Source organism: Aulonocara sp. 'chitande type north' Nkhata Bay, linkage group LG20 (genome assembly GCF_057382095.1).
Source record: "Aulonocara sp. 'chitande type north' Nkhata Bay isolate Kocher_YH1m ecotype deep benthic linkage group LG20, A_spYH_male_GT1.1, whole genome shotgun sequence".
Classification (NCBI taxonomy): Eukaryota; Metazoa; Chordata; class Actinopteri; order Cichliformes; family Cichlidae; genus Aulonocara; species Aulonocara sp. 'chitande type north' Nkhata Bay.
The window spans coordinates 26,243,160-26,266,567 of NC_141363.1; the positions used below are offsets into that span (position 1 = coordinate 26,243,160).

Sequence of the window (23,408 nt, forward strand, 5' to 3'; positions counted from 1 at the left end):
TAATGTTTATTGAAAAAACATTCAAACTTTGTCCAGATTTATGCATTTATATCTACCACACTTGCTTTAAGTAGGTACAAAAAAAAGATCAGCGCATGTCTAAGGTATAATTCTAGGAAATTGTTTGATTTCATCCTAAATATAACACATCAGTGTCTGTAATTCAACAGATGCTTAAAGAAAGTATTTAAAAAAAACATCCCCGGTGCTTGTGACACACATAACCACTTGTATTTAGCTGTGTGAGGCTGTGACGATTCACACCGGCTTGTCCTGCAGCAGAGGACAGTTGTCCACGACTCCTCGCCGGTTCAGGATGTTCCAGAAAGATGAGGGTCCAGAGGTGCTTTGAGCCCCGCGGAGCTGTGAGCCTCCAGACACAGTGACGTCTTCCTTCAGAGGACGGTAGGACTTAAAGCGCCTGTCGAGCAAAACAATCACAGGCTATTTTTAAGCATTTATGATTTATTCATGTTAAAGTATGAAATAATAATGTTAACAGGGTTGCCTTCATTAGTAAACCAACAGATTCTTATATGCACATCACTTCCACTCTACATAACCTTTTAACGATTTTAAGTTCACTGACAGTAATGTTGTGTTTTTCACTCTCATTACACTTTTGGTGTCTTTTTTTGCTGCAGCAGGCTTCTGTTTGTCAAAGAAAAACTCAATAAAAAAACCTCTTTATGCTACATGTTCAGCCCCAAAGTAAAGGCCTACAGATTTGTATGTCTTTTTACCAACCTGTCATGTTTGTGCATCAAAGACTGTATATCAAAGATGGATGTAACCACAGTGACGTAGCACAAGTGGTCACCTTCATGTGAAAAACCACAGTTCCTCTTATGGCTGCTTTAGGCTGGTTCCTCAACCGAGTCAGTTAAAATACTGGACATGTTAACAGCCTGCTACAAATAAACACTTTGATTTCTCATTTTTTGTTTCGACCTTTCATAACGAGCTTAATGATGATATCTAAGTTAGCTGTTGGCTGCATATTATTTTTACCCTATTCCTCTGTATTCCTCTTAAAATATATGAAACAAGAAGCACTTCGAGAGCACAACCCTTCGCAAAGGCAGCTCACTCTCTGGGCAATATTTACTTTTAAGGGAATAGTATTATATGTTGCATATATTATATTTTAATATAATATATAATAAAATAAAGTGAAATTAGTTGAAAATGTGAAAATATTTTTGAAGTTTTGTTTTGCAAAAAATAATATTTATTCAGAAACTTTGCACGTGTTCAAGTTGACATGTATTTAAATTGTTATAACATGTTACTGTAACATAAATAACAAATCATAACCATTGTCCTTTACTAAATGTTGAATCCCCATATATCATTCCCTATATATCTTTTTGTTATCAATACAAACAATAGCAGTAAGAAACAGAGTTTTAAACAGATCTATATAACGTTGTTATCACTCTGACTTTCACATCAATCTCTTGACCTTGACGCAGAGGAAAGAGGTCATGAGTGGCATGATATTTTAAATCTCTATATAGCACTTTCTAAAAGTTATAAGGCTTTTTGTCCATTTTTCCACCAATAAATCATTAAGTTCAATCAAGTTGACCTTGAAAACTTTTTTACTCACACACACATGCAATCACTACCAAAAACAACCTCCTTGGTGGAGGTAATAAGAAAACAGCCATCTAGAAATAAGTTGGAGTTCTTACTTGTAAGAATATGCCACTATTCCGACTGCCAGAACAAATACCAGGACACCCAGCAGCATGGCGATAATTTCAGACGAGGACAAACCAGAGCCTGAAACAAGGATCACACTGTCAGGTCGAAGCAGACACATCAAATGCTGTCAAACCAAATCAATTCATGTTACTGTTGTATGGGGGGTTATGTTGCATACCCATGTCAACGTGGACTTTGGCACTTGTTACAGCTAAACTGACATCATTGGTCAAGGAAACATTGATGCAGTAGACACCAGAGTCATTGAGGAAGTGGTGGAGTACCAGCTGGCACTCTTCTGATGGCTCCACCATGTTGCACACTGAGTGAATTGGCCTCAAGCACTCAGAATCCAAAAGCACACTGCAGACCTCTTTGGGAAGGCTGCAGGAGAAAGAAAGTGAGTAAAATCTAACTGTACACTTTAAAGTGTGCCTATTTTTACTCATTTAGAGGTTCTTGCTTTGATTCTTGGACTCTACTAAATAGCTTTGCACTACCCAGAGTTCAAAATAACCAGTTCTTAATCAGATACTGGTTCAACTGTCTTAAACGTCTTAAATGTTTTAACTTTCTTTCGATTCCCTTTAAGCCAACTTTCTTCTGGTTCTTTTCTTCCGAAGCCAAATTTCTTTTCACAAAGAGAAGGCTTAAATAGGTTTGATAATAATAATAACAACCAAGAACAGAAGTAAAAGGGGGGAAAAGAACATTTGAAACAAAAAAAATAGTGTATATACTGATGAGTGTTATAATGGTTATCCTTTCCCCTAATTTCTTATCACTAAAGACATACATAAAGGCCAAAATCACATATTAGTCATATAGGAAGCTGAGGCCTCATATGGAAGACATTAATTATTCAGCACATTCATATTGTGGTAGAACAGGAGACCTGTAAGCAGGACAAAGTAGACTGGACTTCACATGGTCAAATTGTTTCTGCATGTCTGGATTTTCTTTCTTGTTTGGAATCATATAAGCAGGGACAGTCGTGAATCCATAGTGTCTTAGATATAGTTATTTGCACCACATAATAATGCAGTGCAAATAATTCATGCTGTTATGCGAATAAGATCAAAATCTGCTGCTTTCTAATTAACATGGTTATTATTTCTCTATTTCATAGCCATTTACAATCGACTATAATAAAAAATAGACACTGAAAACAGATTTTAATGTTAAAAAAGGATCCATTTCTCCTGATTCAATTAGTTGGACTTGGTTACAGTATGACAGAGCTCATATCTTAGCAGATCATCTGTACGATTATGTTATCATCCCCTCAAAAACTTCCTGAGGAAGCAGACAAACGTTCAGCTACTCTCCCCTTGGCCTCAGACTCACACACGAAACACTTTGACAGTCAATGTTATCAGGAAGGCTGAGTGCTTGGAGCCATCTGGAGCCTGTTTACAAAGGAGCCTGTGTATAAACCGTTCTTACTATTGGAAATGTTCCACCTCTGTGAATGTAATAAGATGACTAGATTTCCTTTAGAGGCTTTCATTTATTCTGTGGCAGCTTAAAACATGGTGCAGGACCACTCACCTTCCCAGGCAGGTCACGGTGACATCCAAAACATTTTTGTTCATCCTGGGTGTTGCCATCACTGTATTGTCCATGTGTACAATCTCTACTTTTTCAATTCCCTCTGAAAACAAAGACGCAGAGAAAGAATCTCACTGATAATCACCTTTTAATTTGTCTCTGGCTGTGTTTTTTACATTTAAGGAAAAGGGTACAAATAAAACTCACCAAATATTTCTATGCTGGTGCAGAAGGATCCATAACGATATATCACACAATCGTCATCAGAGGATTTTTTGTCGGCATCCCTCTTAACCAGCACAACAACTGGAGCTTGTCCCGTGAGTGTGACTGTGCGCTTAGTGTCTGGTGAGAACAGCCAGAGAATTATTGCACAAACAATTCATACTGGCATTTGTAAGTTGCACCAAAGACACATCAGCAACTTTTGCAAATTGTTTTGGCTGCTGTGAAACAAGATTTGCAACATCTTTAATTTTACAACTGCATCAGGAGCGCAAACTGATGCAAAAGCAAGAAAATGCAAGACAGACAGCTGTTAGGTTATTAAGATGAAATTTATGGAGTAAGATTAGTTTATATGCATGTTTATTCCTGGATTTCCTTACTTACTTCACTGCTCCTTTAACATGTCGACTCTTATTTTGGTGCGTTTTGTAGCTTCATAATCAAATCACATGGAATAAGGTAAAATGGACTGAGATCTCCCAGCCAGCATGCAAATCGCATGTAAAGATGATAAAGTCCAACACAGCTGTTTGAATTTGCTCAGCTTGCTTTGTACAATGGTGGTGTTTCAAAAAACATTTACATTTGAGGAAATCACTCAATGATCTTATCCTGATCATCTGACAGTTCGCTTGCTGATATGTTTGCCCTTTAACAGGATGCTTTGTTGTTTCTGCACATTTTAATAAGCTCCAGTATTTGACAGGGAAAGTATCTGAAAGTAATAGATATTTAATAGATTCCCAGATATTTTTCTAATCCACTCTAGCCACGTCTGTAGATGGACATGTGCGGCATGCACGTGGCAGCTGCCAGTCCATGGTGTGCATGAAGTAATCCATGAATTGTCTCTTTGTGCAAAACAAGAATCTCAACTGATGTATGACTGTAAGGCGTGACTGCTGAGTCACTCTCAAGTCATTCAGCGGCTTGACAAAAAGGAAAAGTGACAGACGGTTGAACATTATACATTTAGAATCTAAAATCTTTATCCTTATATAATCTTTTTGAATCTATAACTGCTGGTGTGAAATGCAGAAGTCCAGTGCAGGTTACAAGTTTTTACATCTAACAATGTCATTTAGACTCTTAATGTATGCTAAAATACATTTTTATAAGCGTTAATATCTCTGCCATAGTTTTTAAAGTTTCAGTAATAGCAGGCCGTTCAATTTCAGATTTTATATTTAATGTATGTAATGCAATGAATCACCAGTTCACAACAAAAGACCCTAAAATTTTAGCTATAATATAGCAAAAGAATCCAGCGAACAGACCAATCAGATCACTTGTGAACAGCACTTGGCCACAGTGGGAACAAAGAACTCCGTCTCAAGAGGAAGAGACTGCCGTTTGAGGTTTGGATTTGAGGTTGAGGGACAAGAGGATGATGGAGAGACCAGGTGTATGAAACAACTGTACATAATGCTTTAATGAGAAGTCTGTGTGAGTTTTATGTGTACGAATCCTGCACATGTTTCCTCATGTGTGGCTAAGCTTGAAACATTTATCTTCCAGGAAACTTTTGACTATTTTCATGCAAATGTTGCTCACCTGCTGTCAGCCTGTTCCCCGCCTCTCTGTGAGCTAGCAGCTGGTTGATGGGAGACGGAGTCTTTTCCACAGTTGGCGTTTCCTGGGCCAACTGAGTGTTGGGGGCAGTGGAGGCCTCGTACTCGGTGTTGTCCTCTTCCGTGTCCGAAGGACCAGTGTTGACATTTACACCAACTGACTTGGTGGAAACCAGAACAGGCCCAGCAGACGCCAGTACAGGAGCTTTCACTGCAAACATATTCATTTACGTTCATGAAGGCTGGATCAGTATTACACACATATCTATCTGTCTGCTCTGCATTTCTCTCTCCTCTTCTCCCTCACTCCTGAACCAATCAAAGCAGATGGCAGCCCTTCACTCAGACTCATTCCCTTGTTGGTTTCTTCCCCTAAAAAGATCGTTCTTCCTCCCTTTCATCACCACTTTCTTACTCATAGTGGATCACTGGAGTTCTTTACCTTATATTATAAAACACTTCCTGTATTTGCTCACAGTAAACTTTAATGTTTTAAACTTGTGCTCATCTTGAACTTAACTTCTGATTATTGCTGCTCCTGTCACCAGGGGGCAGCGTTTTACAAGTTGCTGTGTTAAACTGCTTTCAGATGCACATTTTTTCTGTTTGTTTGTTTGTTTTGTTTTGTTTGGGGGGAGGGGGGGGGGTCTTTTTTCTTTTTAGCTCCAGCCCCATTTGCTTAAGAGATTTTTCCCATTCAACTCCTGAAGAAAGATATGATTAACTAACTGCACCATCTTGTGGTTCAAATAGGTATTACATAAACGTACAGCCTGACCATAGTTTAACTTCATTTGATATCTCACATTATTATTTTATATATAAAATCATTTTGGTTGTTCTTTCATGTTTTGTTGATAGTTTTTAGACATTACATAGTTTTTAGACATTATATACTTTGCATAAAGATTTCAGTTTAAACATGTTATTATATCTATTGCTGAATTTTAAGGAAGCAACATTAATTGTTTTTATTATGGGTATTTGTAAATTCCACTGTTGTATTTGTCACATTTTTAACATGCTGTGAGTCTGAATGACTTCTACCATGACCGCATCTCTCTTGTAAAACAGATTTTTATTTCAATGGGACTTCCAAGTAAAATAAAGAGAATTAAACAAATAAAATGTAGTGTAGTGCTTTGCATTTTAACTACACTTTCACTTTGGCAACCCAAAGGTCGCTGGTTCAATTCCAGCTAGAGACACAAATCCCTTTGGGCAAGGTTGTATCAGGAAGAGCCTCCAGCATAAAACTTTGCCAAAGCAAACATGTGGAGTGACTCGCTGTGGGATCTGGCAAAATTCACTTTATTTTGGCTACTTTATTATGTTTTAATTCATATTTTCACTCCAAATGTTGAATTCATCAGCAAGTGAGAGTTAATGTAATCATCTATGTGCATAATAATACTGACACAGTGTTGACTTGACATTTGAAAAGAAAAAAATGGAAAAAAACAAACCTAAATCTAGAGAATAATGAGAATAATATTTTTCATGTTAGTAAATGACTCAGACTCACTAAGTATTTTTATGATCCTTTAATAACTGTGTGCTACCTGTGGTGCCCGGATTGTTAGATGGACCAGGGGTCTTGGTTGGGGTATCCACTGGTGGGTCACAGGCCTTGTCCGGGATGACCGCCTGGATCACCACTTTAGGTTTGAATGAGCCTGAGCTGATGTAGGTGTGAGTGACAGTCAGCTCTCTGGAAATCAGAGCCCCGCTTGCATCCCCAAAGTCCCAGTTGAAGGTGATGTCTGCGTTGCTGAGGTACTCGCTGGGGTCGTGGAGAGTGATGGTGAAGGCGATCGCCCTGTTCTGGATGAAGCGCATGTCGGCCACCTCGATGTCATTGACTTGATCCAAAGAGACAGCGAAGGGGATTTGATCTGAGGAGGACGCCAAAGCATGATGTTAACAAATAAATGAGCAACAGATTTGCATTTCATGACTATCATGAGAGAACGTGAGAGCAAATATTTCCCCTCACTCCTTTATTTTAGGCTTTATTAAGCAACAAACAGATTTATTATGCTTTTGATGAATGTTTCAGTTAGCATCTTATTATGCAGTGCACTCTTATTTTATTTCATGCATATCTCTACTAAATTATAATTCCACTATTTTGTTCCTTTGCCTGACCTGAACGCTATGTTTCTGTTTTCTGTCTGTTACTAACCAGTGATGGAGAACTGTGTGGAGGCATATCCCAAAGGAATGAACTTCTCTTTGCTGCGGTAGTGGTAGATAACGATGTCCATGGTGTAGGAGCCCAGAGGGATGTCATCTGTGCCGATAGTCAGGGAGGAGGAGGGCCCGTCTGCCACCTGCCAGTACTGACCTGCCAAATGAGCAGCAGAAGCCCAGTGAGATAACACTGAACAGATCGTTTAAAGAGAAACTGAAGTGCTTTTCAATGCTTTCTGACTTGTATATAGATATACAGTCATAATAAATCTCAGTACAAGAAAACAAAAGTTTCAGCTTCAAGTTTCTTCACCTCTCTTTAGCATCGTCTGTTACTTTGGATGTTTAAACCCAGGTATTTAAACTCACCTGCCTTCACTACCTCTACTCCTTGTTTACCTTTCCACCTGTTTCCCTCTAATTCACACACATATATTCCTCTTCACTCCAGAGCATCTCCACCACTCCAGGCTCTCCTCCACTTGTTCTCTGTTCTCACTACAGATCACAATGTAATCACAGCCCCACCTTCAGTCCGTCTGCCACTCCCACTGCACACCTCACCACTGTCGTGTTTTCCTCATAGAAGCATTTCATTTTGTTATTCATCTACTCATTTATTAATAGAAGTGAGCTCCTCTCACCCCAGGTCTTCCACACAAACACGTAGGCGGGTTTCTTGTCTTTTTTCACTAGCGTTCCATCAGGGAACACAGCCTCCCAGTCTGTGTTCTGTGTTGGGTATACTGGCTCAGACTCAAGATGCTTTGTTCCTGTAACAGGAAGAGAGATTCTAATAATTTATGATTTCACAGATAAGCCCCTGACATGCTGTTGTTAAATAAGTGATGGTGCAATGTGGAAAGTTATTATAATTCATTACTATTCTTCCTGTGGGGACTGGCCGCTGCAAAACACTTTTAATTGCACTGATTAAATAAATGCATTAAGTCACTGAGGGTCAAACGTGCATGCGTTACCATTGATTACGCAGTCTTCAGCCCAAACCACGTCTCCATCAGGCAGCACCTTTTGTTTGTGTGGAAACTGCAGGTCAATAGTGAAGGTAACTCTGGCTCCAGTCAAAGTTGGGGAATCATTTCCAACATTAAACGTCACTTTTCCTCCTGTCCCAAAGACAGAAATGAAAGTATCTGTCAGTATAATACTTCATTCAGGACAATAAAAAAGCAAATAAATGAATAAAATAAACATCTTTAAAGATAGACAGACAGACAGACAGACATTTAGATTTAGATTTAGATTTAGATTTAGAAGAGATAGTTTACAACTGATACCTTTCCAAGAGTCTTTGTATCGTGGGTCTCCATCTTTCCAGATCGGGTACATCTTGGTGTTCCATGACGGGTAACGAGTGAAGCGGTTTTTGGGCTCTGAAATATCGGAAATAAATATTTAAAACAAAATACAAACTCTCCTCCATACTAAAGATTTAATTTATTACTGTGGGTTTAAAGCTTTCTTGTGATTCTCTGTTATCTGGTAGTAATTAAACAGAACGGGTGCCATTAAAGGGAGTTGTCCCAGTGATTAAAACTAACTTTTATAGTTCTCACAAACCTCTTTGTTGTTTCTTACAGCAGCCCAAAAGTCACTGTTGTTATTTATTTATTACTGGAGCTATGATTTGATTTATAAAATGTAGCTGAAGATGGATAAATAGATGAATGAGGGGTTTTGCAGTATGGAGCTCTGATCTCAATCCCTCTCATGTGATGCTCAGCTGAGTGTGTGTGATTAACAGCGTCACATGCTGGGTTGAGTTTGGATTAAACCTATTGGCAGATAAAGACTCTCCAATTATGAATTTAGCCTCAGTTATTTTACAGCAATCACTTTCCTCTTTCAGTCAATTCATGGAAAACCTTGAGTGAACATTAGATGTGTAAAAAGTTTACTCCGGAGCTGAGGCAGAATTTAGTGACAGCCGCTCAACTTTATTATTTATTCAAGTTTTGGGTTTTGTTGCCCATCATTTAGGAAGAAAGCTCTTCAAAGGCTGGATAAGAGGAATTATTACAGCAATCGGTAACTCCCAGCTATTTTTTATTTACTGTAAGTTTTTAAAGTGAGTGTTTGGCTTCTTGTTCTGCAAAGACTGAATTCTGTGTTATTCATGTGTCATGTCTTTCATGCATGGTTGAGTAAAGAGGTCAGAGGTCACATCTTATTGACCACAACATTGTACCGTTTTATTACACATGACTCTGCATATACATGTCGCTCTTTATGTTACTACACAGGTTGTATTTCTTATTTGTGAAGTGACAAAACATTAAGTTTAAATTCCCTCTCTGAGGAAACCTGTGATCAAAATTAAACAGACATGCTGAAGAAGCTTTTATCAAATATTCACAGATTTCTGTGGAAGTATGCAAAGTAGAGCCATTTTAGAGAGATAATTCTTCATTTGCATTTCAGAAAACTTGTAATATAAAAATAAGATTCTCAGTGTAAATAATCATCTACACAAGTTTCATGGTAATACCACATCTAAATGTTTCTATTTTTACCCCATATTCATAAAATAATCTAAAGAGTTGTGGCTTAGAAACAAGAAATAAATAGATTGTATTATTTTTTTCTTTGTACAGTGAGCAATTTTCTAGTTTAAAAAAACAAATATGACGGATAACATGAAAGAAATCAAATCAAATTTGTATTCTTCGGGGTTCTGAAGGTACTTGGACATTTAAAACTGTTGTGTGGACAAATGAATTCCATAAAAATGTAACTAAATCTGTGTAAAATACACGTAGTAATGTTTTAATCACTCACATCTACAATCTCAGTAACAGAATGCTACTACTTTACTTCTACTACTTTAAATGAATGGTTCAGTTATTTGCAGAGATTCATATAACAGTACACAATAACATTTTAACACACCCAAAACTCACAACATTATAAAAATAGTCTTCCAGTATGGCAGTAAAATGCCAGTTAAATATTAATGGAGTGTATGAAACTTGGGCATATTTATAATTATTAATATTTCTTCATACTTCAGCTACTTTTACACAGTTGATTTTTAAAGCTTTCTCCAGGTTGTTTGTTCATTTTTACGTTTGTGATGCTGAATCAAAATCTCATCCTAATACTGAAAATTCTCTCTTTAAATCTGAAGATTTCTAATCTAAATCATACGTGACTCTGCGTCTTCCTCTTACTGCTTAAAGCATTTTTAAATGAAAAAGCATTTTCTTTACTCACTTGCCACAGTTTGTGAAGCTGCTGCCACCAGCACCAAAAGTACAGCAGACGTCCACATCATCTCTGTGAAATATCCCGTTAGTGAGCAGCAGGCAACAGAAAACTGGCTTTATAAACGGTCTGATGTTTGACCTCACGTGATGCACTAGCAGCAGAAACGCCTTCTTCCTCCACTCAGAGTTCGGGGCGCCTGAAGCAACAGGCCTGGTGTGCATAGAGTCAAAGCTCGTCTCAGGGATTACAGTCACACCTCCAGCTGGGAAAGAGCCACACGATCACTTAAGGAATGTTTACGGTAATTCCACATTTAACATAGGTTCACAAGTTCACAAGTAAAAGTCTAGTAAGTACTTTCACTCAAATTCTGCATTGGCCTACTTAGCATTACTCTACTAACATCACATTCTACGCTACATTTAAGAGGAAAACATTTCACTTTTTACAGTACATTTTTACAGCTGACATTAGTATTTATTTTGATTATAAAACCTATATAAAACATATAATTTATGTACTTAATTACTCAGACTCGGTTCAGGCTCCAGTTTAGCCAACCTAGATACTAAAATGATACAGTGGCATTAAAGTATCATTAAGCTACATGTCATCTAAGGACTTAATGCATTTTTGCATTGATTTTACTTTTTTCTTAAATTTTTTTATTACCAAGTAATAAACATTAGTGATATTTATTATCATGCTAATGTGGCTTTGTTTGTTTTTTTCAGTTCAGCTCAGTTACAGTTAATTTTCAGTCGACTTCGTCCTTTCAGTTCAGTTTCTATCATTTGAAAATCTTTCGTTTTCAGTTCGACATCAACATTACAATTGATGTTATTTTACAAATGTTTCATTTTATGAAGGTAACTGACTCCCATATCAGTATTTATTTTACTTTAATTAATTTTATAACCTTATAATATAATTTGTAGTAATTTATGGTCAATTTTTTAAATTTCATCTAATAAAATATTTTTCAGCCTGGATTCAGTATTTAGTTTATGCAACTGTAATAACTATATAATTAAAATAATTCTGCATTAACATGTAACTTCAGATTTTAATTTAAAAATAAAGTTTACATTTAAACAAACATGTCTGAAACTTTCAATCTGTTCATATTCATCAGATTGAGAGAAACACATATTCTGTCCAATCCATCTTTAATTTGATTTATTTATTGTTTGTTTTTATACCGACGCAGAGATAAAGAGAGTCTTTGATCATAACTGTTAAAAAGAGTTCAAAAACATCAGTTGCACACCGAGATTCCAGCACTATAGACAACATTGTGATATAAAATTATTACTAAGTATTCAGATGTAATGCTTACTGTCAGTACCTGCATATTTGCATCACTTCAAACGTATTGTAGTTATTCTGAAGCATTATTAACGTGAACAAATATATAAAAATCTTTGTTACGATACACCAGGATCCCCTTTAAATCATGAGGGTGAAGCTAAACGGACTAGTGTGCATGATGTGAGGTTAGTTTGTTTATTGGTTTGTTTGTTTTTTTAATCTTTTACCTTTTTGTATGAAAATGTATGAAAGAAGAGAGAGAGAGACTCTGTAACCATAACAGCACAAAAGTGTACAAAAATAACTGCTGCATGTTACTGATCCTGGACTGTTGACAGTAATTCATATGATAAAGCTTAAAGTGTTATCATATGAATGTCATTACTTGTTATATACTTTTTCAAATATCACAATTATTATCATTACGTTTATAACTGTTTACTTGTGTAATTATCCAAACCTTTATACGTTTTCTGCTTTTTGTATTTGTTTTTTGTACTTGTTTGTTTTTTGATTGTATTTAGATCTAATGTAAATCATCTGCCAGCATAATGAAAGACAGCTTAATGATTCAACAGAGTTCAATACACCAGGAACAGACGATACTGCATTCTGTTGGTCTTAAAAGTAAGTATGAAAGCTCCTAAATCTCTCCAAAAGTCACCTGATCCATCTCTATTATGTATTGATTTACACTGAAATGCTGTCAAATCAAAATCATAACAAACTGAACATAAATAAATGCATTTTTAAAAATGCTCTCAATCTGTAGAAGTTATAGCAGTTATATGCTTCACTGTGGCATTGAGATACACCATAATATCTGAAATGTTATGTAAAATGCACAATGGAGAGGGGTTTTTTGTTTTTTTTTACATTTTATTCTAACAATAGGTCACACACAATGCTAAGCGAGGCCTGCAGAAAGAAATGGGAGGAATGCAACCTTAATGAGGATTACTGAAGGGCTTGTGACTCCTTAAATTCATCCGGCTTTGTCCTTCCACCAACTTTAAAGTCACTCTGCTCAAAGTTTTATTGTCTCCGTATCATATGCCAAACGGCCACACGTTTTAAACCTCTTTTCAAACAATGTCCACATTCACAGCAAATCCTGATCAGACCTTTTTCATCTGCTGAACGTGAACCCTGTAACACCCCTCAGGCCTCATCTCCAACATGTACCGCCCCTTAGCATGAAAATAATGATAAAATAATGCAAAAATTTAAAGAAATAACAGTAGATTAGTCGTAGATTAGAAAGATTTCATTGATCAGCTGCTAAAATGTTACTAAGTTGTAATAACAACATTAATTAAAATTTTAAAAAAATTAAAGCTGTGATTCCAAACCCAGTATAACACACTAATCCAAACCAAGTGATGTGGAGAAAAAAAATATTATAATTTTGCTTCAGAGTTCTGTCTTTAGAGATTTTTTGATATTACTTAATGTACACCAGATTTCAAGACTGTTATACACACATTTCATTCAAGATGTAAACCCCCTCCTGAACACTGGAAATGAGGATGAAGACCAACAAATAACCTCCTGCAAAACAAAACTTTGACTGGACCCTTAATTGTGTTTCTACAAGTTACATAAAATGGGATTGATGGTGGGATGTTGTTGCTATCTGCAAAAATCACAGATGAATATAAGACTGGACCAATCCTCTTATTTAACTGCAAGAAAATGAACCTCCACTTGTTGCTTTAGCTTTGAAGCTTTTATTTTACTTCCTGGTGTCAAAATTCAGTGTAAACTCTAAAACGGACTTTTTCTCCTTGATGTGACCTGGTTAGGAGGCTTTGCCACTCCAACATGAAGATCTTCTGTCACAGAGTCAGTTTAAGCCTGTCTCAAGTCGGCAGAGAAAGAAGGTGCACTACGGTGGACTAATGTTGCCTTTTATTCATCTCCATATTTGCTATGGGAAGCTGCACTGGTTTGGGAGTAGCTTTGTGTGTCACATTTGCTGTGAGCCCGTGGCTGTGATGGGATTGGATTGGATTAATTGAAGGCAGGTGTATTTGACTGCAGTGATACTCTAGTCGACGAATAGCCCACACTACAAATGCTGCTTTGATATTTTGTCTCTCTGTGCAGGTGTGTCATATGGCCAGATCTAAGACGACTCTGTGCAGGCCAGGACTATAAGCCGCAGCCTGAAGGCAGAGTTGGGTTGCTGAGGCTGGAGTGATTACTGGCCTTCTACTTACTGGGTGGTGGGTCTGTGGACAACTGCTGATCCCTGTTAAAGTCGTTGACATGTAAAATACAACTGACTTGGGGCATTGTTGACTCTGGCCTTGGATTGTGTGTTTTATCCATTTTGCAACTGCGACACTGGACTGTTTTATGCTTTCATTTTTGTGCCATAGGGAGGGGTTTTTATTTATTTATTCTGACTAATAGTAAACTCAAATTTAATTTCTATCACCTTAACAAACATCACCAAACACACAAACTGTTTGTGTGCAGTTTGTCTCACAGTGTGTTGCTAGCTAAAGGTCCAGCTGCTGTATTTCACAGGGAAGAAACAAAAGAGATGGACAAAGATAAGAAAGACAGGACAGGAGAGGAAGAAGAGACGTTAGATTTAAAGGTAAGGATTCCTCATTTAAAGCTGACATGCAAGTCCTCGTGTTTTTAAATCAACTATTGGGTCTGTACGTGTGACATTGTGTTTTTTATATTAAGAAACATGCTGCTAAACAAACTGAGGTAAACTAACTGTGTTATTTACTGTGACATGAAAATCTAATAATATAATATAATATAAAGACAGCATAAACAGTGTACTGTCAGTGTAGGGGATGGAAGTCAGCCAGGAGAACTTTTGAGACATCTGCTGACATCTTGTTGAATTCAGTTGTGTAAATCCACAAAGAGCAGGAGGTCAGCTGATCACAGCCTGTACAATATGAAAATCTAGTGGAACTCTCAGTAGTGGGTTAGGGTTAGCCCACAATGAGTCAACTGACTTTTAGGGTTGCTGAATCCGCTTTAACTCCTTACCTACACTTTTTCCTCTTTAGAGGCAAAGTCATCCTCTTCAATGTAGGCAACAGAAAATAGAGCTGTTTTTATTTTCATATTTCTTCTCTGCTGATGTTCTACTTAACCAGTTCAAGCTGAGTTACCTTCATTAGGATTAAAATTTAGACTGAAATCTCCTGCTTTGGATGTTAGTGTTCCTATCTACTAAAATTATTTTAATACTACATTAATATAGCACAAGGTTCAGTTAGCTTTGCATTAAAATAGGTGGTTTGAAGATTGGGGGCGGATTTGAGGGCAAAAGTGGGTCTAACCTGCTACTAAAAAGGTATCACTAATGAGTTGTATTTAGTTAGTTTTCAATTAAGTTTAATTCAGTTGCATGTATATAGTGCTAAATCACAGCAATAGCTGCCTCAAGGCGATTTATACCGTAAGGTAAGACACTGCAATAGCACAACCATCACACCGCGGGCTCTGTACGTGCACACGCCTGCAGGGTGTCAGCCGCAGCGGTGGGAGGCGCTGTAACAAACTGAGTGAGAGTGGAGGAGCTGAGAAGGAGAGCAACTCCGGTTTGATTGGAGGAAGTAAACACATCAACAAAGAAAGATGGCCGAAGTGATAGAGCTGCAGAAGCTTAAGGTTGGTATTTCCCTAAAATATGCACTTAATAACCCGCATTTGGTCGGTTTTTAAAGATAAAGATAGCTTTTAACCGGAGTTAGATGCAGGACCGGAGGTCGGGGTTACGTTAATTAACCGTTTTGAAGGACAAAATGACGTCCGGCTGAGAAGGCGAACACCCGGCATGTGTTCAAAGAGCTAACGGCGGGCTAACGTTAGAATACATCGGCTAAGGAGGGAGAAAAAACATTAAATATGAAATTAATGTTAAATAACAAATACTGTCATATATATATGCACAAAGTCACCTACTGTCTCTGTCCTTCTGTAAGAACGTTAACAGCAAGTTAATTTGGCCGAGGCTAGCCCAACATTAGCTTTTAAAAGTGCAGCTCAGTTTACTTGGTCTCTGACTTTACATCCACAAGTGTCCTAAAATGCTGCCGCCAGGCTATTTGCCCTGTGCAAACTTATATCAAATGCTTCGCAGGCAGTTTAGGGTTATATTTTAAAAATGTATTTGACTCCATCTCAGGCCACACAACATAAAAATGAGCAGTATGTGTAAACTCTGTGTGTTTGTGGATTTTATGTGTCCCCAAAGTGTTGGGAGATTCCCGAGTCACAGAAGCCGAAACATTGAACACGACTTACAACAAAGAAATAAAGTAAATTATTAGATAAATAAAATAGCTCACATCACACAAGGGGAGCGACAGGAAGAGGGGAAATGAAACTAAAGAGGCCAGTTAGTAAAAATATAATAAATGAACGAAGGTAAAGATTTTCTGTCTTGAGTGTGGTCTGGGTCTGTTTGTTATCTGTGTCCACACATTTGGATGCTCTATGCGTCAGCTGATGGAGGAATCCAATAAGTGTATTTGATTCAAACTGGATTCAAACTCCAAGGGCAGTGATGGAAAACGATTATCTGACAACTAATGCAGAGTAGCCTCCAGGAAAAAAGAAAGAAAGAAAACATACCAGAGTGCATTACATTACATTAAAAGTACTGAAAAGGTGCTAGAGGGAAAAATATCAATGGATAATTTGGTACTGAAATTTCTTTTAAAAGCAACCAATTTTGTTACCTAAATGGGCTTCTTATGTGATTTAATCCAATGAATTTCATGTGTGGTTGTTGTGTTTTCATATTTGTGTGCGGGCTGGAGACATCTATTTTTGACTATCCTAACTAATAGTTAGGGGCATTTTTATTCTGTAGTTTTTCTGGGATTTTTTTTTTTAAGAAGAAGAAAGTTGTCACAGCAATGTTTGTGCAGGCAGTCATATACCTGTGATGCACCCCAGCCAAGACTTGTTTTCTACAACAGAACTGGTCTTGAGCCCCATCCCCCTAATGAAAGCAAGATTGTGCCACATAAAAAGGGTTATTCTACATCACTGACACAGAGAATGAAAATTACTCATTCCTCTTTATACTTCTTTAAAGTCTGCCTGAAGGGCACATTCGTAGTAGCTGCACTGTAGGCTAGTTTCTCACAAAAAAATGACAGGTACACAAACATCTGCACTGAGACTTATGCTCACCAACTGATGATGAAATGTATCTTTTGCTGACCCTCACATATTCTTTGACCTTCAAATTTGTCACATCAACATAACAGAAGTAATAGTGTACATAAATAGTAAATGGTCTGTGTTAGATGGATTAATGACCGAAAATGTCAGGTTTAAGTAAATGAACTCTGGTTTTTTATTTGTAGCTTGCTGAACTGAGGCAGGAATGCGATGCCCGAGGTTTGGAGACCAAGGGAAACAAAGGGGAGCTCATCGCCCGACTTCAGGCTTATCTGGAGGAACACGGTGAGGAACAATACCTTTCATACCGTCACTCATTTAACTCGCACGCTTGCACAAAACATTTCATTTACCTGCCTAAATAAAGGGCTTAAAATCCACCAATGTGAGACGTGAGAGAAGAGTCATTTATATCTGAAATTAGCTAGCTAAAACAGAGCTTGTCCATATTTGCTAGATCATCTTTATTCTTGTTGCCAACCCAACATTATACATGAATAATGCATGTATAATGATTTTAAATAAAAGAAATGGTGTAAAGTGTTGTAATAGTTAAACACAGAATCATATTTATCATACCTGATTTTGCTGATAGTTCATTCATTAATTGCTTAATAATAAACAGAGTATACGGTGAGCGACGCTCACCACAAAAGAATGTCTGGCTTTTCAAATGTATGATTTAGTAAAAAAAAAAAAAAAAAAAGTTGTATTGCGTAAAAAAAACATTTTTCTGTGTTTGAATCAAAAAGGGATTATGTTAAAATGAATGCTCATGTGAGAAAGTGCTAAAGACAAATCTTATTGAAGTGGAATTACATGAATAAATGAAAAATAAAGTGACTTGTATTCATACTTGACTGAAGGCTCATATATGGTGTAATTATTGACAAATTATTTTAAGTATAACATGGAAAAGAATCAAATGTAATGAAGTGATTTAAGTGAGGTAACTTTTTCTTAGTTAAAAATGGTTGAAAGGTCGAAGATGGAGAAGACGATAGGGTATGTCTGGATATCAGGTGATTATATATAAATGACAGCGATTCGGTGTCCAGATAAGAGGAGAGAGAGGGGGGGGGGGGGAGGCAAACAGCCAAGAGAGTATAAAAGAAGGCACCTAGGAACATTCAGCTCATTTTTGCCGTATTACATTATAAATTCAAGAAGATTTGGACTTCGATTGTTTTCTACTGGACATGTTTCCTTACATTCTACCTTTACAGGAGGGAGAAGTGCATCTTCAGGCCTGCATGTTCCCGATCTCCTCTCCAGTCTCTCCCCTTTCAAAGATTAGAACAAAATCAACATTAGCTCAGAGTGTGTTAATTAGATAAGTATAATTGAGGTGATTGATTGTTATTTTGTGATTCTTATTATTAGATTTTGCTTTGCTCCTGCTATATTGCTTTTAAAAATATCCTCCAATTAACATCTAAATTCCCTTTTTAGCACTTTGTGAAACAGTAAAAATCTGAGTATAGTTCATCCATCAGCTCCATTTGAACTCTGCATTGCCTGCTGAGTAATATTCATATGTTCAGTTTAGGGGTAGTTAAAGAAAGAGCCGATTCACACTTCCTGTATTCGGGTGCTGGTCCCACAGATCGACAACCCCTGTAGGTGGTTACACGTGCATGTGATGGGTGTGACATAAATTGTTTCTACAGATGATGCGGATGCATTTTAAGTGTTTTGTTTTCTTTTTAAATATTCTGAAATTTATATTTGTTCGTTCTTTTTTTCTTTCTTTTTTTCTCCTGTTTTCTGAACAACAGAGGAAGATGTGGACGTAGATGATGTACTTGCAGAGGATGCAGTGGTAAATTTTTACAATGTTTCCCACAATATGCTCTCTTTAAATCCGCCTCTCAGACTGTATTGTGGAGAAGTAATTTTTTTAAATGTATTTATTTATCTCAGGACTTCACTAAAGTTGAGAGTTCCAACGACGTAAAAGACGACAAGGATTCTGAAACGATCGAGCCTGAGCCGTAAGTTTATCTTCATTAAATTTACCTTTTTTTGTTCCTTCATCACTTATTGGCTGTGGACAATGTGACATTTGGGTCTCATTCAGTAATATCTGTGTAGAAATGTTCTTACTAAGCAAATAATAAGTATACGTTACTCTCAGATTTATGAAGCATATGCACCAGCGATGTTTGTCCTTACCACTCCTAGGCAGCCAGCAGAAACTAAAATTTATGATTCGCGTCATCTTTTTGACGTTTGAAATTTTACTTTTTTACTTTCAGGCCTGCCGAGAAGAAGGTGGTGAAAATAACTCCTCCATTATCTGCCAGCGAGGTGTGTACAACCTGTTTGCATCCACTAATGACTTAAATGTGTCAGGTTAAATGTGAGTCAGAGGGGAATTTTAGCTCATAGTAAAGTTCAGTGGTCTATTTTTAGGAGTGTATATGAACAAAACATATAGATTCATGAGCAAAGGTAATACATCAAATGTATAGGTGTAAATGTAAGAGAGATTTTAATAGGAAGTATACAAAGTTTAGAGTTTAGACTTTACTTCATGTACAGCAGTAATGTCAGTTTTTTATCTAATTTGTTGAGCAGAGACTTCAGAAGAGAGCCGAACGTTTCAACCTGCCGGCGTCATCTGAAAGCAAGAAGGCTATACGTGCAGCAAGGTGAGGCCTTACCTCAATTATTTCTTCTTTCAAAATAACAGTACCGGTAGAATAACTGTGCTCGCTGCATTTGGCTTTTTGTCCGAGAACACGATGAATCAAATCTTTATCTCTTTATTGTATCTTTCCAATGTTACTTTATTTTATTTCAGTACTTCAATGAAATCTGGAGCATTTTTTAAGTGATCTTATTTTTCCTCATAGGCTCTTTTAAATTGTAGTTGTTTTTCAATTTGTTCATCATTTTATATGATATTTATTTTATTGACATTTTTTTGTATCAATAAAATGTGATAACTTAAAAATAGCATAGTTTATGCGACTCCTCCCTGAGTTAGCAATCACTTAGATGAATCAAACATCATCATACATGACAGAAATAATGGTCATGACTTCTCGAGTAGCACCCATGTAGCTCTTGAAGCAGATTTATGTTTCAGTAAATCTGTGTTAAAACTGAAACATGTGTTCTCCTATATTCTAGGTTTGGCTTACCTGCTACTTCAAGTCCCTCTCCAGGTCTGTTGTCACTCTTTACTAAACAAATGGTTGTTGTTTTTTTTTATAAGAAATGTATCGAAGCTAAGGACTGACTTCGTAGGCTTGTGTCAAAATATGTTTGTGTTTTTTAATTGAATCTTTGTATTTTATTCAGAATTTATTTCTTTTATATGATGACGTTACAAAATGTTTTATTTTCTAATTGTACTATAGAGAAGAAACATAAGCCTTTGTAAACCTTTATACATGCCTGTATTATTGTAGTGCAATAATAATAGTAATACTATGATAGCACTAACTTATACTACTGCTAGAAAAATCTATTTTTTATAAAAGAAGAATTTTATAATTAATGTTATTTGTTATAAATGAATTCCGTTAAGAAGAATTTAAAATTTCCCAGAATTCATCAAAACTATCAACTAAATTTAAAACAGTTGTACCAGTTTAAACCACAAGATGGGGCAATGAGTCTGTTTCACCTTTAATTAAATACAAGGCATTAGTGATAGCTCATGTAAAATACATTAACATATATGAAAAATATTTTCTGTAAGATTGCGGGTTTTTTTGTGTATCTGCTTGATTTAAATGAGCAGATCATCTCCTTCATGTCAGCTTCTCTCACACCTCCAAATAGCTTTCAGTAGCTTATTTTGAAATCGTTCTATGGAGGTCTCATTCTGACCGCTTGATTTGTGCCTCTGCTCTACGCACTGGAGTGGTTGAAGAACTCACAGTGCAGAAGCAGCATGAAAAGTGAAAAATATCAAGTAATATGCAGAGCAAGACAGATTAAATCACAGAGCAGTTAAATTGGTCAGAAAGGAACTTCCATAGTGCAATCTAAAAATAACAGTTATGCTGAAAGCCATGTGGACGTGTTTGAGAAGATGATGTTCAACTGGAGATCAGCCAATCAGGTAATGTGTTTTTTGGGAATTTTTTTTTTCCCCCATGAGATGTTACCTAGAACTTTTTGATCATTTCATACTCATATGTAGCCTGTGGAGAGCGATGAGTGCAGATATGGTGAACAATACTACCTTTTTAAATGTATTTCTGTATGTAACTAATTTAAAAATAAATGGAAAATACTTTTTTTTTCTGGGAAATTGTTACTGCAGTAGTTTTCATTTAAAGTGAGACTTCATGCTCAGCCAATAAAAGTTGATAGTGCTAAACTAAAATTGCTAAACATAGATTTAATCAGTTGTAATCAGCCACATCCAACCCCTTAACAACAATATTAGTAGCATTAGTATTAGTAGTAGTGTTATTACAAGTATTTCAGTGTTTATTATGGTTTTTCTCACAGTTTTCTACTTTCTGTCTTTCAAACAGGTGTCGTTGTAAACAGTAAAGCTGCGGTAAGTGTCAAAGTAAAAAAAAAAATTCTGATCATTTATTTCTTTATTGCTCCATCTGACTCAAAAAGGACACTGAATCATCATGTTTGTCTCTGTTAAAGGTGAACGTCGATCAGCTGAAGAAGAGGGCAGAAAGATTTGGCATGAACGTCTCATCTATTTCTCAAAAGGTGAGCTCTAGTGTTTTTTTTGTGTGGTGTATAAACTAATGAATCAGGGTTCATGCTGGACATTAAAAAGCCTGAAATTAAAATTAATCAATAAATCAAAATAAAAAATTCCTGTAAAGTTTACTCTATGTATTTATTTTGCAGATGATCTGTTTAAAATTGGAAGAAAAATTGTCATCATTATATTTGTGACACCACAAAACAAACAATAGCGTGATATGAAATGATAGACGTTTTCATATTGTCATAAAATATATGTCATTATATCGAACAGCCCTAATAGTACTTGTTTTTTCTTTATTTATTAACCCTCTTTAACCTCCTAGGACCTGACGTCCACATATGTGGACATCACATTTTGGATTGTCTAGACCAAATTACGAAATTTTGCTCTACAAGGGCCTGATATCCACTTACGAGAACATCATGCTGCCACTGTTCTATCAAGATTTAAAACAAATGTCCTCTTATGAGGTTAAATGTTGTTCTGATTCTTTTTTTCTTGTCTTTATTGTTTGCCCTTTTATTTAGTTTTTGTTTACTTTTCCTTGAGAATCTGTGCTAATGTTAAGTAATACTATATTTTACAAAATAATTTATAGCTAAATCATTAATATTATACTGACTTTTTCAGATTGAGGAGGATGAGAAGCTTAAGAAGAGGAAGGAGCGGTTTGGAGCCCTAACAAGCGCGGGCTCAGTTGGTGGAGACGACGTCGAGGTACGATTTTGGTTTTGTGTGATTCATATTTCATCACAATGCCATGTGATTTAACCACAGTGAATGAAATAAAGAGGCTGATTAATCTTTTCTTTCTTTTTGTCTCTGCAGGCCAAGAAGATGAAACGTGCGGAAAGATTTGGAAAAGTGTAAATAAAGTGTGAAGTAGGGTTTTTTGTTGTTGTTTTTTTTAAGGGTTTTTTGTGACTGTACATCAGAGATTCCTGAGGATGAGAACCGGAATAGGCTAAAATCAAAAGTACAATTAAATGCAGCTGTATCATTTAAGGTAGTTGAAAAGCACATATTTGGATTTTTTTGTAACGACAGAATTGAAGGGGTGCAAACAGGAGCTTGTAAACAACGCAGAAGTTTCTCAGTTTTAAGATTTTTGCTCATCGTTTCAACTGCATTACAGTCCATTTTTCTAATGTATATCAAGCAAATACAGCAACAAGCAGCTACTTTACAGTAAAAGATGGTTAATTACTCATCATATAATCTTAAGATAAACTGCTCAGTGAAATCAATAAAATCATTTTACAAATGAAACCATTGACGAGGTTGAAATGTTTTGTTCTGAAGCCGTTGCGTAAAGTTTTCCATTAGTGAAAGAGTGTTCCAGTTATGATGAAACCTGTTATGGAAGTGATAACCGATTGAAACATCTAGTAGTTTACAGTAGAAATAGGAAAAGGAAGATTACTGACTGTAATTTGTTCTCACTGTGTGTTTAACTGTACTTTTGATTGATCAGATAGTCTGATTGGGGGTTTTTTGGAGGGGGGCTGGGGCATCACTGATACACTGCTTCAGTTATCTGTCCATTTTATAACATTTTGTGATTTAAAATAAATTGTTTTCAATTTTTTGATACCTGCGTCCTTGTCTCATCACTGTTGTTACTGGAGTTTGATCATCAGTGTGGACCATTTTAGTACTAAAGAACACATTCTGTCGAAGTGTAGTTTGTATTTTCCTCAGTTGTTTATTATCTTTAAATATGGCTGGAGTTGTGTGTTCATATT

The 23,408-nt window shown here is 36.4% G+C and overlaps 2 protein-coding genes across 2 annotated transcripts; one reads left to right on the plus strand and one right to left on the minus strand.

Annotated features, from left to right (window-relative positions):
• Positions 1-15,874, minus strand: pmelb (premelanosome protein b). Its single transcript, XM_086277278.1, has 14 exons — positions 15,735-15,874; positions 10,620-10,743; positions 10,488-10,550; positions 8,552-8,647; positions 8,234-8,380; positions 7,898-8,026; positions 7,246-7,407; positions 6,623-6,955; positions 5,044-5,271; positions 3,469-3,606; positions 3,262-3,364; positions 1,889-2,094; positions 1,698-1,788; positions 1-421 (listed from the first exon to the last, which is right to left on the minus strand). The coding sequence occupies exons 3-14, from the start codon at positions 10,546-10,548 to the stop codon at positions 259-261; spliced, it is 1,857 nt and encodes a 618-aa protein (XP_086133404.1). The 5' UTR covers positions 10,549-10,550; positions 10,620-10,743; positions 15,735-15,874; the 3' UTR covers positions 1-258.
• sarnp (SAP domain containing ribonucleoprotein) lies at positions 15,284-22,996 on the plus strand. The gene is made up of 11 exons (XM_086277279.1): positions 15,284-15,440; positions 17,150-17,249; positions 18,743-18,786; positions 18,888-18,958; positions 19,223-19,274; positions 19,545-19,618; positions 20,103-20,137; positions 21,464-21,489; positions 21,591-21,659; positions 22,294-22,380; positions 22,492-22,996. Exons 1-11 carry the CDS (start codon positions 15,408-15,410, stop codon positions 22,531-22,533), a joined length of 633 nt encoding a protein of 210 aa, XP_086133405.1. The 5' UTR covers positions 15,284-15,407; the 3' UTR covers positions 22,534-22,996.
• The last annotated feature ends 412 nt before the right edge of the window (positions 22,997-23,408 follow it).